Genomic DNA, 16893 nt, shown 5'->3' with positions numbered 1-16893 from the left:
AATAATCTTCTCATTAACCCATCACACGCATGCATATAAGCTGAGGGAGCTAGTGGTAACTAATATGCTTTTATATGTTTAGATATTATATACTTTCGCAGTGATGCCATCAAAAACAAGACAAGAAAGTTTGTATACCCTTGCAGATTGAAATTCGATCACTAGGAAATGTAAAATATATATATATATATATTTATGTTCAAAAACAAAAGAGTAATACCTGCTTTTAATTGCAACAAAAGTTGCAAGTCATTGCTTTTTAATGTTCAAAGTTAGTAACTTAATGTTCATAGGTGCTTACTGATCATAGTTACTTATTGTTCATTGATACCTACTGATCATACTTAATTACTGGTCATAGATAATTACTTTTCAGAGTTAATTACTGGTCATAGATACTTTGTGTTCATAGTTAAACTTCATTCCCAACTTGTTCTAACATCCCCGGAACGAAGAGTCTGCTGCCGGCCAAGTCTCAGAAATGTGTTGTGTTACAAAAGTTGCAAGTCATTGATTATTAGTGTTAAAAGTAATTCCTGATCATACTGTTCAGAGTTACTTGCAGCTCATAGATACTTACTGATCAGAGTTACTTAACGTGCATTTATATTTACTGATCGTAGTTAATTAATGGTCATAGATACTTACTGACCGGAGTTACTTAACGTTGATTGATACTTACTGATCATTGTTAATTACTGGTCATAAATACTTACTGTTCGGAGTTAATTAATGGTCATAGATACTTACTGTTGAGAGTTAATTACTGGTCATAGATACTTACTGTTCAGAGTTAATTACTGTTCATAGACACTTACTCTTCATAGTTTATCTTCATATCATATGATTCCCAATTTGTTCTAACATCCCCGGAACGAAGAGTCTGCTGCCGGCCAAGTCTTAGAAATGTGTTGTGTTACAAAAGTTGCAAGTCATTGTTTATTAGTGTTAAAAGTTATTAACTGATCATACTGTTCAGAGTTACTTGCAGCTCATAGATACTTACTGATCAGAGTTACTTAACGTGCATTTATACTTACTGATCGTAGTTAATTAATGGTCATAGATACTTACTGACCGGAGTTACTTAACGTTGATTGATACTTACTGATCATTGTTAATTAGGGGTCATAAATACTTACTGTTCAGAGTTAATTAATGGTCATAGATACTTACTGTTCATAGTTAATCTTCATATCATATGATTCCCAACTTGTTCTGACATCCCCGGAACGAAGTGTCTTCTGCCGGCCACTTCTCAGAATAGTGTTGTGTTACAGAAGTTGCAAGTCATTGATTATTAGTGTTAAAAGTTAGCAACTGGTCATAAATACTTACTGTTCAGAGTTACTTGCTGCTCATAGATACGTACTGTTCAGAGTTACATCAGAGTTACTTTAAACTTCTGACTGAAATTATAATTTTCTGCAAGGGTATAAATATATATTCTTTTCAGTCTTTATATTAAAATTAATATTAAAACTCAAATGGCATCCCTATTGTGTCTGAAAACATCTTACTAACTCACTTTGTCTTTATTTCAAACAGAAAATCTGTCAAGATGCGGACAACAAACGCGAAGATATGAAATGGCTTGTGAAGACCTTGGACTCGCTGCTTAGCTATGCCACCGAAGATGAGGCAAATCTGGAGCAGAAGAAGCTGGAGGATCTGATTGCACGCTACAAGAACCTCATACCAACTATTGAGATTACGATGGTCAAGACGGAGGTCTTCTCCAAGTGCTACACCTACCGACGCGAAGTTCACGAAGTGGTGTGCCTGCTGACCAAGGTGAAAGATCAGACGGCCAATATCCCGGCACCTGATAGTCTGGAGCGTGTGAATCGTATGATTGAAGAGCAGCAGTATGCCATCAATCAGCTGGATCACCAGCGTCCGCACATCATGTCTATGCTACAGCGAGGACGTGATCTTAGCAAGGATGTCCACGCTCCTGCCTTTGTGAATACTGAGGTGAAGAATCTGGAAACTGGATGGAATCAGGCCTACACTGAGACCTCGGACAAACTGCAGGCCCTCAAGGGCACCCAGGCTGTGTGGAGCGAGTTTGTGGATCAGAAGAACGACATCTTCTCCATGTTGCAAACGGCTGAGACCGAACTTCGCGCCCTCACACCACTGCAAACCGACCCGAAGAACGTCAGTCAGGATTTAAAGTCAAAGAGGGATCTTAATGTGCAGCTGCAGCAGGCCTCGCATCAGCTTCTGCCCAAGCTGCATGCTCTCAAATCTGAACTGGCTCCGCTGGCTGCCGCCGACAAGCGTCCCATCCTGGAGAAAGAAGTAACCGAGGTGGAGAAGATGTTCTTCAACACCATGGAGCATGTTAAGGATCGTGTCGGCTACTTGGAGGACTACAGTGCCAAGTGGAACAACTATAAGACCCGCCTTGCCGAACTCCAGGAATGGGCCAATAAGGTGGCGCCCAAGAACATCGAGGCTCTGCAGTCCGAGGATCTAACACCGGAAGAGCGTGTGGTCAAGGTGCAGGCCTTCAAGCGTCTCCTTGGAGATCGTATGAAGCAACTGGATCTACTGGCTGCCGACGCATCCGAATTGGCACCCAAGGAAGGAAACATTGCCGAAGCTAAGCGACTGAAGGGAGAGATCACCAAGCTGCAAGAGGTTCTCAGTGCCATCAACCGGAACGTGGACCATCAGGCGCAAGCCGTGCAGGAGGATCTCGTCAACTGGCAGCAGTTCCAGGCCGGTCTGCAGCAAATCAAGCCAGCCGTGGAGCAAAGCGAAGTCAAGGTAAATAATGTAGTTTCTAAGCCCATCTCCCTCGAAGAAGCCGTTGCCATGCAACACAACGCCCAACAATTCGAGACACAGTGCCAGGAGCAATTGGACAAGCTCCATGGCATATCAAACATCAGTCATAAAATGTTATGCAAAACCAATGCCCCCGATGAGTTGGATGCCATGCATTCCCGCTGGACGGCCGTCCACGAGAATGCCAAGCAGGCGAGCGCCAAGCTCGAGAAATTGGTGGCCAATTGGAAGTCGTTTGACGCCGATGCCGCTAAGCTTGAGGATTGGGTTGGACAGGGCGAGCAGCAGATGGCCAGGCGTCCAGCTGTCCTCAATACACCGCACATTGACAAGCTCGAGAAGGAGCTGGTCAAGCTGAAGTCCTTCAACAACGAAATTTCGCAGCAGCAGGCGAAGCTAGTGACTCTGGGTCAGAATGCCGATCAGATTAGTTTGCATTTGGCACCCGAGGGCGCAGCGGCGCTTAAGGATCGTGTCAACCAGATGAAGGGCAAGCTGCAGAAGCTTTCGGAAACCACACGCGGCCACATCAACGAAGTGTCGGATGCCATTATTTCCCGCCAGGACTTTAATGCCAAATTGGTAAACTTCTCAAATTGGATGGAGCAGCTACGTAACCAGGTGACTCAGGTGGAGGAAATCAATCCGGAGCGTGTGGAGACTAGTCTCCATGTGATTCATGCCCTGCTGCAGGAACATGCCGATAAGAAGCCCAGTTTTAATGCCATCTACGATGAGGTGAAGCAACTGGCATTGGGTGCCACTCCGGAAGAGTCCAACGCCCTGAATGATGCTTACACTGCACTGGTGGTCAACTATCAGAATTTGGAAACGAACATGCTGCAAAAGAAGGCGGCCCTTGAGAAGTGGACCGAGCTTTTGGGATGGAAGAACGACACGGAGTCGCATTTGAATTACCTGAAACACCAATTGGACAAGCCAGAGGGACCGCCTGCTGAAGAGCTGACCAAGGTTATTGCAGAGATCGATAGTTTGGGCCAGGGTCTTGGATACTGGAAGGGTCAGGCCAAGGAGATTGACGAGAATCCAGCCATTCAGCTGAGAGATGCATTGTCCCGACGTCCACTAATTGCTACCCAAATTGTTAATGATGTGGAGAACAAGCTGGAGAACCTGAAGCTGCGCTCGCAGAATCAACAGCAGCAACTCCAACAGATGACCGTGCGCAAGGACAAGTTCCATGCTCTGGAGCACAACTTTGGCCAAGCGCTGCAAGAGAATCGTGCCAAGTTGGACGAGATTCTCAAGCAGCATCCGACACTGAACAACATCGATCAAATCATTGCCGATTTGGTGGCTCTGAACGATGCACTGAAGTATCAAGCAGACCTGAAGAATCGCATCCACGACGAAGGTTCTTTGCTGATGCGTGAGGATATTGCTAGCATGCCTGCGATTCAGGAGAGTCTTTTAGTCATGGACAAGAACTATGATTCTCTGCAGAATGAGATAGCCGATCGTATACAGAAATATAATTTGATTAGCCAAGCTTTGAAGGAGTACGCCGACTCCAAGGACAGGTTCTCCAAGGAGCTAAAAAAGGCAGAGGATTTATTCAATGCCATACCCCAGCAGCCGCGTGATGAAACTGAACTCCAGCAGGCTTCCGAAAAGACCAGAAAGACCATGGAGCAGCTGCGCAAGTCCAAGCTCAATTTGGATGAACTCGAACGACGAGGAAGCAATGTCGGTAAACTATTTAGTGCTATTGGAGAACCGATACCCCAGGAAGTGCCACAGGAAGTTGCAGCTTCCAAACAACATTGGCAAGACTTGCACGACAAGACAGCCAAGAATGCCCATGTCTATGAGACCGAAGCAGTTATTTGGTCGCAAATTGAGGATGCCAAAAAGGATTTGCTCCCTTGGCTGTCCGAGACGAATCAGGGACTCTGTGATGCTGCAGATAATTCTATAGAAATTGAGTTTGGACCCATGCGTTTGAGTAAATACCGCACAGAGTTGCCTTCTTATCAGGCTCTCAAGGATTCAATTGTGGAAAAAACTAATGATTTGGTCAAGATCAACAAGGGAGCCGATATTCCGGCTCTTTCTGCTCTGAATAAACTCCTGAATGAACAGTTCGCTGAGGTTCAAAATAATGCAGATCGCTTGAGTGCTGTAACCACATCGTTTAATGACCAGGAACAGGAATTGCGCAGGCGCTCGAAGGAAGCTGGCGAGCAGGTGAGCAAACTCCGTGAGCAGCTCATCAAGTGCGACGATATGTCCGGCGATAATAACAAAATCATGGAGCGTCTCCTGCAATGCCGTGCTCTGCGTGGCCAACTGGATAATAGTGGCAATGAGATCGATAACATTAAGCAGAAGGTCGACGAATTGCGTAATCTTTATCCCACTTTCAGTGAGTCCATCATACCCAAGGAGCTGAATAACGTGCAGAAACGTTATGAGAACGTCGATCTGTATGCCAAAAAGATTGAAAGTTCTTTGTTGCAGTTCCTCAAGAAGTTCCATGCTGATAAGGTGGGCATGCTGAAGCGCATCATTGCCACTCAACGGGAAAAGGTGGCCTGGTGTCAGCCAGAATCGTCCAGCGACAAATACAATCTGGATGTGAAGAAGTCCTCATTGCAGGAGGTAAGCAAGAGCATTGACGATTGCAAGGCGCGACACGCTGAAACCCTGAAATCTCTGGAGATGCTGAAGGCAGTGGAATCACGACAAAATCTGGCCGAACTTACCAGCGATGCCGAGTTGCTGCACAACGACATGAAGGCGCTACAGGACAGCTTTGATAAAATTAAGGGCATCCTCGATGAAAATGTCGATTTGTGGTCTCAGTACGAGCAATCAAACGAACAAATTTCCAATTGGTTGCGTGACGTTGAAGGACGCGTTAAGGCCGAAACGAGCAGTCAGGTTAACCTACCTGAGGTACCACAAAAGCTTCAAGAGTTGGCCATACTCCAACAGGATGTCCTGGCCCATGAGCCCATAATTACCAATCTGGAGCAGACATCTCAGCAATTGATTGAAAAGAATCCGGAGGCGCGAATTGGACAGTTTGTAACTCATTTGGTGCAACGCTACCAGGCTGTGGCCAAGGCGCTGGCCAATTACATTGATAAGACCCGTAGTGCACAATTGTCTAATGCTAACTTTGCAAAGGCGGCCAAGGATTTCAATGAATGGTTTGGTGATGCCAAGATCGAGTTCCAGGAATTGGCTCGCATGGGATCTCCTGGGTCATCATCAGCCACGGCTCAACAGTTGCAAACTGTCAAGAATTACATCAAGACCTTCGATAATGGTCAGCTGTTGTTAAATAATGCTGTGGATATTGGCGAAGGTCTGTATCCAGTAGTTTCTCCCGATAATAGGGAACGCATTCGTGCTGATCTTCGCCAGATGCGTGAGAAATTCGATTACCTGAGAGATGAGGCCAATGCTTTCATGCAGCAAGTGGAGGGTGTGCTAATACAGAAGACCTCCATCGAGGAGAGCTACACCCAAGTATCGCATTATCTCAACGAATCTAAGGCCAAGGTTCCCACTGGTGATGAACTGTATCCAACTTTGGCAACCAAGAAGGCTGCCCTCCAGAACTACAAGACGCAGCTGCAGGAGATCACTCTTCACAAGAATGCCCTTAAGCAATTGCACGATAAGGCGGTTACACTCTGTGATGATGAGTCCGAGCGAAAAACCGATGAATCCATCCAGGAGTACAATACTCTATCGAAGAAGATTTCGGACAGAATCCAAACTGTGGGCAACCATGTGGTTAAGCATGAGGCCTACGACCAGGTGCTGGAGAAGGCTCAAGACTGGTTGAACACTATTAAATCGGAAGCCATTGATATACTCAACGAAACTACCTTCGAGAAGGAGGGTGCCGAGGAGAAGCTTATTGTTGTGGAAAATCTTTTGCAACACAAGCCCGAGGGAGATTCCATTTTCGATACTTGCCATAATTTATTGGAAACGGTGCTCTCGCAAACCCATCCTAGTGGTCATCCAGCATTGCTTAAGGGATTCCAGGAACCAAAGCAAGCTTGGGAGGATTTCATGACGCTGTGCCAAGATTCATCGGTGAAACTAAAGCAACTGTGCTCCAAATGGGATGAGTTTGACTCGATCATCGAAGAGCTGGACAATTGGATGAAGAATGTGGAAGCGGTGGTGAAGAACCAAAACCTAAAGAGCACTGCTGACGCCAAGAAGGCTCATTTGAAGCAGATTCAAGAAATTGCCAAGGATATTGATCGTCGTGGTTCAGCCATCAATGAGCTGATGGATCAAGGCCGTGAGATTGAGGGTGAGACTGATTTGAACCTTAAGCTATCCCGCCTTAATACTCGTTACCAGACGCTTAAGAATCTATGCAAGGAGTCGATTGCCAAGTACGTGAACTATGTAAAGGATCATGAGAGCTTCGATCAGGACTTTGATGCGTTTAAGCAGAGTCTGCAAGTATCCGTTGATGACCTTGCCAAGGCCAATGAAATTGTGGGCGATCAGAGTGTGCTGCAGGATCAGCAGAACAAACTCCGTGAGATGTCGGACAAGCGCATTTCGGACTCCACTGTCTTCGAGGGTCTCATTGATCGTGGAGAGAAGCTATATGGCCACACCAGCCCCGACGGCCGTGAGATCATCCGCCAGCAGTTGCGTTCTCTACGCACTCTGTGGGACAACTACACGGATGATTTGAATTCGGCTACACAGAAGATCGATCAGTGCCTGCTGCAGTTTAACGAATTTAGCATTGCTCAAGATCAGCTTACCAAGTGGCTGAAGGACGTGGACAAGGCCATGCTAAGCAATACTGAGCCTAAGACGACGTTGCAGGAGAAGCGGGCCCAGTTGCAGAACCACAAGCTGCTCCATCAAGAAATCACTACCCATAACGTTCTGGTCGATAATGTATGCGACAAGGCTCAAATTCTGGTGGATCAGATCAAGGATAATTCGTTGAATGTCTACTTGGCGTCAATTAAACAAATTTTCCAAGGCATCGTTCAGAAATCTGATGTTATCCTGCACAACCTGGAGGACTGCGTGCAAAAGCATAACGAATTGAACAATGCTCTGGCTTCAGCCAAGACATGGATTTCGAACGAGAAGGCCAAGCTCTTGGAATGCGATGATGCTTACGGCGAGAAGGCAGATATCAAGCGGAAAATCGAAACCTTGGGTCAGTTGGCTCAAAACAAACCACAGGCTATGAAATTGCTCGGCGATATACGCGATCAGTTTGAGAAGGTGAAGCCAACGACTTCCGAAAAGGGTAACGAAGTGCTTGACAAGGAGATTGACGAACTGGAGACCACCATGAAGAGCCACTTCGATGACATCGAGGGCATTGAGGGCAAGCAGAAGGATGTGCTCGCTCAGTGGGACAAATTCGAAAAGGCTCTCGAAGATCTCACTAAATGGTGCCGCAATGCAGAGGCCGTTTTCCGCGAGCAGCAGCTTCAGTCCACACTCCACGAGAAGGTTGAGCAGTTGGAAAAGTATAAGATTCAAAGGGAATTGATACAACAAAAGGAAAAGGAAATCGATGCCTTTGGGGATGCTGCCCATGCCCTGCTTAACAACTGTGGAGCCGATCGTCTGAAGACACTGACCACTCAGATTACAAATCGTTATCAGCTGCTGCAAGTTCTCAGCAAGGAAGTGGTCAACCGCTGGTCTAATCTGGTTGATGATCATCAATTCTATCAGGATAAGTACAACGAGGTGGATTTGTGGCTGCAACCCATTGAAAGCCAACTCGAAAAGGTCATCAAGGATGAGCCCACCCAAAGTTCGAACATTCTTCAGGTGCTACTCTCCGAAAAAGAGCAAGCTGAGAGCTTATTTGCGGCCTTAAATGCCGCCGGGGAGAAAGCACTGCCGGAGACATCCACTCAGGGAAGGGAAAAGATTCGCAAGGATCTGCGTGACATTCGTGATCGTTGGGACAAACTGGATGAGGGAATTCGCAACTTGGAGAAACGCCAAGAAGCCCAAGGTGTTCAGCTGACCAGCTACCAGGATATACTTAACCAAACCGTCAATTGGCTGGACCAAGTGGAAAAACTTTTGCATAACGAAAATCCCGCTAGCTGGACCAGTGCCCAGGAGATCCGCTCCAAATTGTACAAGTACAAGGCCACCAATCAGGACATTAACTCGCATAAACGAATCGTTGAGGCTGTGAACGAGAAAGCTGCAGCTCTTCTAGGAAGCGCCGCTCCTGCAAATGCCGATGAAATCTCTAAAGCTGTGGCTGAGGTTAATAAGCGTTACGAGCAAGTTGGTCAGGACTGTGCCAAGCTGGTGGCTGATCTAGATGGTGCCTTCGATGTATACCAACAGTTCTCTGAGCTACAGAAGGCACAACAGGATTACCAGAAGAATCTCTGGGATCGTCTTACCGGTTACTCTGACTACTCTGGCAACAAAGCAGCTTTGCAGGCACGTCTACAGAAGATTAACGAGATTCAAGATGCCCTGCCGGAAGGTGTGGCCAAATTGAAGTCCCTGGAAGATCACATAGAGCAGCACGCCACCAGTATACCCGCTCGATCCAAGGAGGCGATGGCCCGCGACTTGGCAAACTTGCATGCTGATTTCGAGAAGTTCGGTGCATCTTTAAGTGACGTTAAGAGCGGCTTGGAAAACCGTCTCCAGCAATGGAATGACTACGAAGTTAACTTAGATCGCCTCATCAATTGGTTGGGCGAAGCGGAGAATGCTCTCAAGAACTACAATCTGAAATCATCGTTTGAGGAGAAGGAAGACCAATTGAATCGCTTCCAATCCCTGGCTCAGAGCCTGCGTCAAAACGAAGCAGACTTTGACAAGATGAAGGACGATACCTCGGAGTTGGTACAGAGTTCTGGTGAAACGAGGATTGCAGTGAATGTGCAGCAGGTCTCATCCCGATTCCAATCGATTCAAGCCACGGCCAAGGAAATTCTCAAGAAATGTGAGCAGGCTGTCCAGGATCATGGCCACTTCAATGATAAATACAAGCAATGTGCAGATTGGTTAGCCAATGCCCAGGCACGTTTCGACGACTGCAGTGACTTGTCATCGGTGGCATCTCGTGACGATCTCCTGAAGAAACAAATGGTCATCCAAGAACTCCTGGCACAGCAGCCAACGGCTACTCAGCTGCTCAACAGCACCGTTGAGTTAGGCGAAAAGTGCTACGGATCCACAGCGACCGAAGGACGTGAAGCCATTCGCAGTCAGTTGGATGATCTGACTTTCGATCAATTGTTTGACAACATTGCCAGCACGGCAAGGAAGATTCAGGACAAGATTGCCAAATGGTCAGGCTTTGATGAAATCGCTGACAGTCTGAAGAGTTGGCTTGATGAAACCGAGAATGCTCTTCCAGCCGAAATCGAACTAAAGACCACGCTGGATGAAAAGCGCACCAAACTGCAAGCCTATCGTGACATCCTGAATGACATCAATAATCACCAGGTGGAGGTGGGTAATCTTCAGGAGATTGCAGCTAATTTACCTGAAAAGACCGATCTCGTGGATCAAATCCTCAAGGATATTGCCGATCGGTTTGGAAAGCTCCAGAAGCGTGCCCAGAACTACGTGGAACGCTACGAGGGCATAGTCAGTGCCCATCAGCAGTACTCCAAGGCCGTTATGGATGCCCAAGAGTTTATTGATGCCACTCAGAATACGGTTCACTACTGGGGCGATTTGGATTTGGAACAGATCTCACTGCACACGAACCTAGATCGTCTAAAGAATCTGAAGGCCAGTTTGGCCGACGAATTCCCTCGAGTTGATCAAGTGAGGGCTTTGGGCGAAAAGGTTATTCCGGGTACAGTGGATGTGGGTCAGGTCAACATAAAGTCCCAGATCGATACTACACAACAAGAGTGGGAGGGACTCCTTGCCGCCATCACCACCACCATTGAGGCCATTGAGGCACGGCTGCAGCACTGGTCGGAGTATGAACAGTTGCGTGACCAGTGTCTGGCTTGGATTCGCGACACGGACAACAACTTGCATGCCATTGATCTTAAGGAGGATTTGCCCAAGAAGCGTGCTCAGTTGGATGCTTTGAAGGCTCTGCAAGGAGATGTGCGTGCCAAGGAACTGGAGGTTGATAACGTTACAGAGAAGGCTCAAACACTTCTAAAGGGACCCACTTCTAATCGTACTTCCGGACCCGAGTTGGTAACCAAGTACCAGCAAATCTTCCATAAGGTCAAGGAGCTCAACAATCGTTGGCAACAGTACGTGACTTCCCATGAAGATTTCGACAATTCCATCTCTGATTGTTCCTCGTGGATCAATGATATTAAGGAGAAGCTCGATTACTGCTCGGACATGTCATCAATGAGTCCAAAAGAATTGGATAAGAAACTGGCCACCATTCAAGATGTTATTTTGCTAAAGGACGAAGGTTCTGCTCGTGTCTTGAAGATCCTGGAGCAGGCTCAGCATGTTCTGGCCAACACAGCACCCGCCGGACACGAGGCAATCAACAAGGACCTATCTGATCTTCAGGATCTCTGGTCTAGCATTGCCTTGCGCATTATGGATGTTAAATCGAATCTGGATGATTCCATCACCCAATGGTCTGGATTCCTGGATCAGGTGCAGACTGTTCGCAAGTTCAATGAGTGGCTGGATGGTTTACTGAAGGAATTGAGTGAACATCAGACCACAATGACGGAAAAGAGAGCTCAGCTGGATCGTGTCAAATCTACGGAGGAGAAGGTACGCGTGGAGAAGATCGATGTGGATGCCCTAAAGATTCAAGCCAAGGAAATGATTGCAAGTGGCCAACAGAGTCAGGCTGCCTTCCAGGCTCAAAAGGTGCTCGATACGTTCGATGAACTGTTCGCCAAGTCCCAGAAACTGCTCTCTGATCGCCAGGATCAGTACAGGGACCATCGTTTGTTCAAGGAGGCCTACGATGATTTGGGTAGCTGGATTGGTCGTGCCCGTGAGAAGTTCCCCACTTTGAAGCAGAGCAGCTTGAGCGATAAGTTGGCCATTGAGAATGCAGTCCAAGCTACTGAAGCTCTGCTGAACAAGCAGGCCCAGGGTGAACTTCTGGTTGAGCATCTAGTGCACACTGGTGAGGTTGTGCTTGCGAGCACCTCATCTCCTGGCCAGGAGATTATCCGAAATGATATCCGTGCCCTGCGAGACAGTTTTGAAAGCTTGTTCCGCGAAATCAATCAGCAGAAGGAGAACCTTGAAGTCACCATGGTCCAATGGCGAGCCTATAAGGAGGAGTACGAACGCCTGATGGAGTGGCTGCAACAGATTGATATCTTGGTGAAGAACCATAAGCTGAACTTGTGCCCCAATTTGCCTGACAAGGAGAAGCAGGTGGCCGATATGAAGGATGTGATGTCCCGGCTAGAGAAGGGCAAGGAAGACATCGATAAGTTCAATGCATCTGCTGCCAGTCTTCTAAAGTCTCATCTCGATACCTACGTGAACAATCAGCTCAGACATTTGGGTTCGGTCTATCAAGTACAAGTTAATCTAGCCAAAGATGTCCTCAAAAAGGTGGAAACCAATCGTGATCAGCATCGTGAGTACGACGCCAACATGAAGTCCGCCAAGGATTGGATAGCCAATGCAAAGGCGACAATTCAATCGGCCGGCGAGGGAGCTGGCTCCAAGGAGGCTCTACAACGACGCCTTGAGCAGATTCAGGATCTGATTCGTAACCGTGAGTTTGGCCAGAATTTAGTACACACGGCCATCAATAATGGCGAGAAGATTATCCGAAACACTCGCTCTGATGGTCGTGACGCCATCAACAATGAAATGAAGGAACTGCAAACCGAATGGGATCGTTTGGTGAAGAAAATGTCTACTGCTAAGGTGCAACTTGAGACCAATCTTCTTCAATGGGCCGACTACAGTTCCAGTTACTCCCAGCTGCAGCAATGGATCACCGACAGAGAGGCCAAACTACAGCAGGCATGCGAGCAAAAGATCATCAAATCTCAGCGTGGTCAACCTGGTCTCAGCAGTGGTCTTAGCGAGCGCAAGGCCAATCTCCGGCAGACCAACAACATTGTCCAAGATATTGTGTCCTTTGAGCCCATGATTCAGTCTGTTACCTCCAAGGCATCTGATCTGCAGCAGGGTGCTCCCGCTACTGAAATCTCAGACAAATACGATAACCTAACCAAGCAAGCCAAGGATTTGTACGAGAAGCAAAAGAACACCATCGAGAGCTATCAATCTCTAATTGATGCTGGCAATGAGTTCGCAACCTGGCTGAGAAATGCCAAGGAACGGTTAAGCAAATGCTCTGAGCCCACCGGAGATAAGCAGGCTTTGGCTGAGAAGACTCATCAACTGAAGATTCTGCAAGGTGAACTGCCCGAGGGTGCCGAGAAACTGAAGAATGCTTTGGAGCAGGGTGAGATCGCTTGCCGAAGTGCCGAGCCCGAGGATTGTGAAATCATCGAGCAGGAGGTTGCTCTGCTTCAAGAGGAATTCGATGCTTACAGGGAAGCGCTGAACAAGGCCAAGGATTACCTGGATGTGGGCATTGTTAAATGGTCGGACTACCAGGATCAGTACACCGAAGCTCTGGAATGGCTTAGCAAGACCGAAGCTTTAGTTCAATCCTACAACAAATTGCAGGACAGTTTGCCTCAGAAGAAGGTGGTGCTCGAACAGTTCCAGGGACATCTGCAGACTCTCTTTGACTGGCAGAAGACTCTGGATGATCTGAACATGAAGGCTCAGGTTCTCCTAGAGACTTGTTCCGATACAAGGATTAGCAATGCCATTATGCAACTTACCACCAAGTACAATGCTCTTCTCACTCTTGCCAAGGAAGTTATGCGTCGCCTGGAGATGCACTACCAGGAGCATCAACAGCATCACAGTCTGTACGAAGAGTGCCAATCTTGGATCGAAAATACCCGTGAGAAACTGGCAGATTGCGAGCAAATTCCTGGAACCCTTAACGAAGTGCAAATTAAATTGAACACTGTTAAGAATCTTCGTCAAGGTTTCGAGACTGGTCAAAATAAGCTTCGTTATCTTCTTGAACTGAAGGAGAAGGTAATCATGAACACCGAACAGAATGGAGCTGCCAAGATTCAGGAGGACACCGAAACTCTTAAGCAGGACTTTGATAAACTTCTTGTGGATCTGAACGATGTGCGGCAGAAGCTGGCCAACCGCCTTGCTCAATTAGAGGAGATCTTCAAGCTGTACAAGATCTCGGTCGAATGGCTGGAGGATGTGGAGCCGAGTGTAAAGGCCAGTGATGAGTTCTTGAACGATTTGAGTGAGAAACGCGCTGCTCTGGAGAAATTCCGCGTTATTCAGCGTGACATTAATGGTCACAGCGACATTGTTGAGAAAATCAATCATCGCCTGAAAGAGGATAATAGCTTGGATCTGAATGATTTCCAGCCGGGTCTGGGCAAATTCGATGAGCTGCAGACGCAGGTTAATAAGATCATTGAGTCGCTGGAGAACCAGGTGAACAGCCATGACAAATACAAGCAGGCCTATAACGAGTTGCAGGATTGGTTGCGACGCACTCGCATCGAAGTGGAGCAATGTTCCGATTGCCATGGCGAGAAGGATCAAGTGGAGAGCCGCCTTAACCGTTTGGGTGATATTCAGTCGTCGTCGTTAGAGGGCAAAGCCCTGCTAGAAGCCTGCGAAGAGCTTAGTCAGGCTGTGATTGCCACTAGCGGTAGTGAGGGCCAGGACAACGTGGCTCAGGAGATCAAACATCTCACCGCAGAATGGGAATCTCTCCAGGCTTTGTCTCGCGATGCTCGCAGCAGCTTAGAAACCTGCCTGGCCGCCTGGCAAACGTTCCTGCAGAAGTTCAATAAGATCAATTTGTGGATCGAGACGATGAGCAAGCGCGTTACCAAATCCCAGGAAGGCGAAAACAAGAACCCCGAAGATTTGGTTAATGCCAAGGTAAGATTTCTTCTTCGTCAAATCGACTTCGTCTCGCAACTGTCGCACGCACCTCTAACCAAAATATATAAAAAGTACTAAAAATGTAATCGAGTATATATAAAAATATATATTTATATAGCCAAAGCGCGCACGTAAAGTAGAACTCACCGACAACAAAATTTGTAGCTGAATAATACCTCGTACCGTGTGAGAAATTAATCATTTACTAAAACTTCACTAATCACCACTGCTAACTTTTCAGCTAATCACTTGTATTACTCAATTTGCAGCTAATCATTTATACACAGACTCTTGTCTAATTGCCTAATTGCTTTATGTGCCTTTTATAAACCAATGTTAGATTTTCGAAACTAAAGTCCTTTTCTTTCCGTAGAAATTACTGGAGGAAGTGCTGGCCGAGAAGGATAATGTGGAAGATCTGAATGATAACTGTGAGCTGCTTATGGAGCAGAGTGCCTGCACTCGCATTCGGGATCAGACCATTGAAACTCAGGCTAACTATACCAAGCTTTTGACATCCGCCCAGGGATTGGTCGCCAAAATCGAAAAGAATCTGTCCGATCACACTGAGTTCCTTAATTACAAGAAGGAAATGGATGCCTGGATAGAAAAGGCACAGCAGGTTCTCAATGAATGTTCTACCGATGGCGATGCCGCTATAATTGCTCAGAAACTGGACACTGTGAATGTAAGTTCCTGCCCATTACATTTATTAAAATTTTGTATTTAATTTATATTTATTTTGACAAATCCACAGTCTTTGGCTTCCCGTCTGCCCGAGGGTCAGCATCTGTTGGCCTTGGTTCAGGATGCTTACTCCAAGGCCTCGAATATCACGCCCGAGGATAAGCAGGAGAAGCTTCGCGAACTGATGACAAAGGTGCGCGAAGATTGGGATGCCTTGGGTCTAGCGGTCAAGCAGAAGTTGAGCGATCTGAAGCAGGCCCAAAATCGTTGGAACGATTTCGCTGCCAACAAGGATAAGCTCGAGAACTGGCTAAACGAGACGGAGAAGACCATTAAGGTGGCACCGGAAACTAAGGGTGAACTTAGCGAAATGAAGACATTGCTGGAACGCTACAAGACGCTCGGTAATGAGCTTAAACAGAAGGGCAGCGAGTTGGAGCAACTGCAGTCGGAGGCCCGTGATCTGGGCACCGAAGTTGATGCAGTGAATCGCCTGCAGTCACGATGTGATAAGCTTAAGAACGATTGTTCGGCTCACATCAAGGCGTTGGAGCAGGAGATCGTTGATTACAATGCCTATCATCAGAGTCTGCAGGATGTTGAGAAGTGGCTGCTGCAGATCTCGTTCCAGCTAATGGCTCACAATTCCCTCTTCATCTCGAATCGCGAGCAGACCCAGGAACAGATCAAGCAGCACGAGGCTTTGTTGGGTGAAATTCAAAAGTATCAAACCAATTTGGATGACTTGAATGCCAAGGGACAGGCTCAGATAAGCCGCTATGAGAGCTCAACTCCCACCATTCGTCCCACTGTCGAGTCCCAGCTGAAGAATATCCAGGATAGCTACAACTCTCTGCTACAGACCTCAGTGCAGATCAAGAACCGTTTGCTGGAATCGCTGGCCAAGTTCCAGGAATACGAGGATACCCTAGACAGCATCATGCGCAATCTGGAGGCATACGAGCCAATTATCCAAACCGAATTGGATGCTCCGGCCACGAGCTTGGAGCTTGCTCAGAACCAACTTCGATGTGCCCAGGAAATGCAGAACAAGTTGAACAACGAGAAATCCCGACTAGCGGCAGCCGTTCAGGCTTGCGAAGCAGCCACGGCATCCATCAGTCGTCCCAGTTCCCCGCTGGAGACGGCCATGCAGGCCATTCCCGAAAGGGAGCTCATTGTGCGCGCCAAGCTGGAAGATCTGCTGGATCAGGTAGGACAAAGAATTTTTGTTTAATTTTAAAATTGAATTTGTAGTTTTGTGATCACATCTAGTACTTGAAACTTGATTGCATTTATACACAGTAAAGAAAGGGAAAGATTATGTTAGCTCATGGTTTTTAGCTTTAAACATTACATTCTGTATTTGTTTGCAATTAGTTTATAATAAGGAAGATGATTAGTTTCCTTGCATTTATTTTGGAAAATATTCTTCCTTATAAGTAGATTAATTCATTTCAATATTTT

General features: G+C 46.8%; 1 protein-coding gene across 31 annotated transcripts in view; it reads left to right on the top strand.

Annotated features, from left to right (window-relative positions):
• The window catches only part of Msp300 (Muscle-specific protein 300 kDa), a 123497-nt gene that overhangs the window by 34195 nt on the left and 72409 nt on the right, over positions 1–16893 (top strand). For 17 of the 31 annotated variants that reach the window (XM_086832521.1, XM_086832520.1, XM_086832534.1 and 14 more), the window contains 4 exons: positions 41–55; positions 1549–14736; positions 15113–15427; positions 15497–16639. In XM_086832521.1, coding sequence (XP_086688647.1) covers positions 41–55; positions 1549–14736; positions 15113–15427; positions 15497–16639 — 14661 coding nt within the window. The remainder of the gene's footprint in view (positions 1–40; positions 56–1548; positions 14737–15112; positions 15428–15496; positions 16640–16893) is intronic. The other 14 variants (XM_086832544.1, XM_086832523.1, XM_086832543.1 and 11 more) reach the window with 3 other exon arrangements.

This window comes from Drosophila serrata, unplaced genomic scaffold (assembly GCF_035046125.1).
Source record: "Drosophila serrata isolate PLE 108 unplaced genomic scaffold, ASM3504612v1 contig_249, whole genome shotgun sequence".
Classification (NCBI taxonomy): domain Eukaryota; kingdom Metazoa; phylum Arthropoda; class Insecta; order Diptera; family Drosophilidae; genus Drosophila; species Drosophila serrata.
The sequence above is the reverse complement of the archived record's forward strand: the minus strand, read 5'-3'. Positions and strand labels throughout refer to the sequence as shown.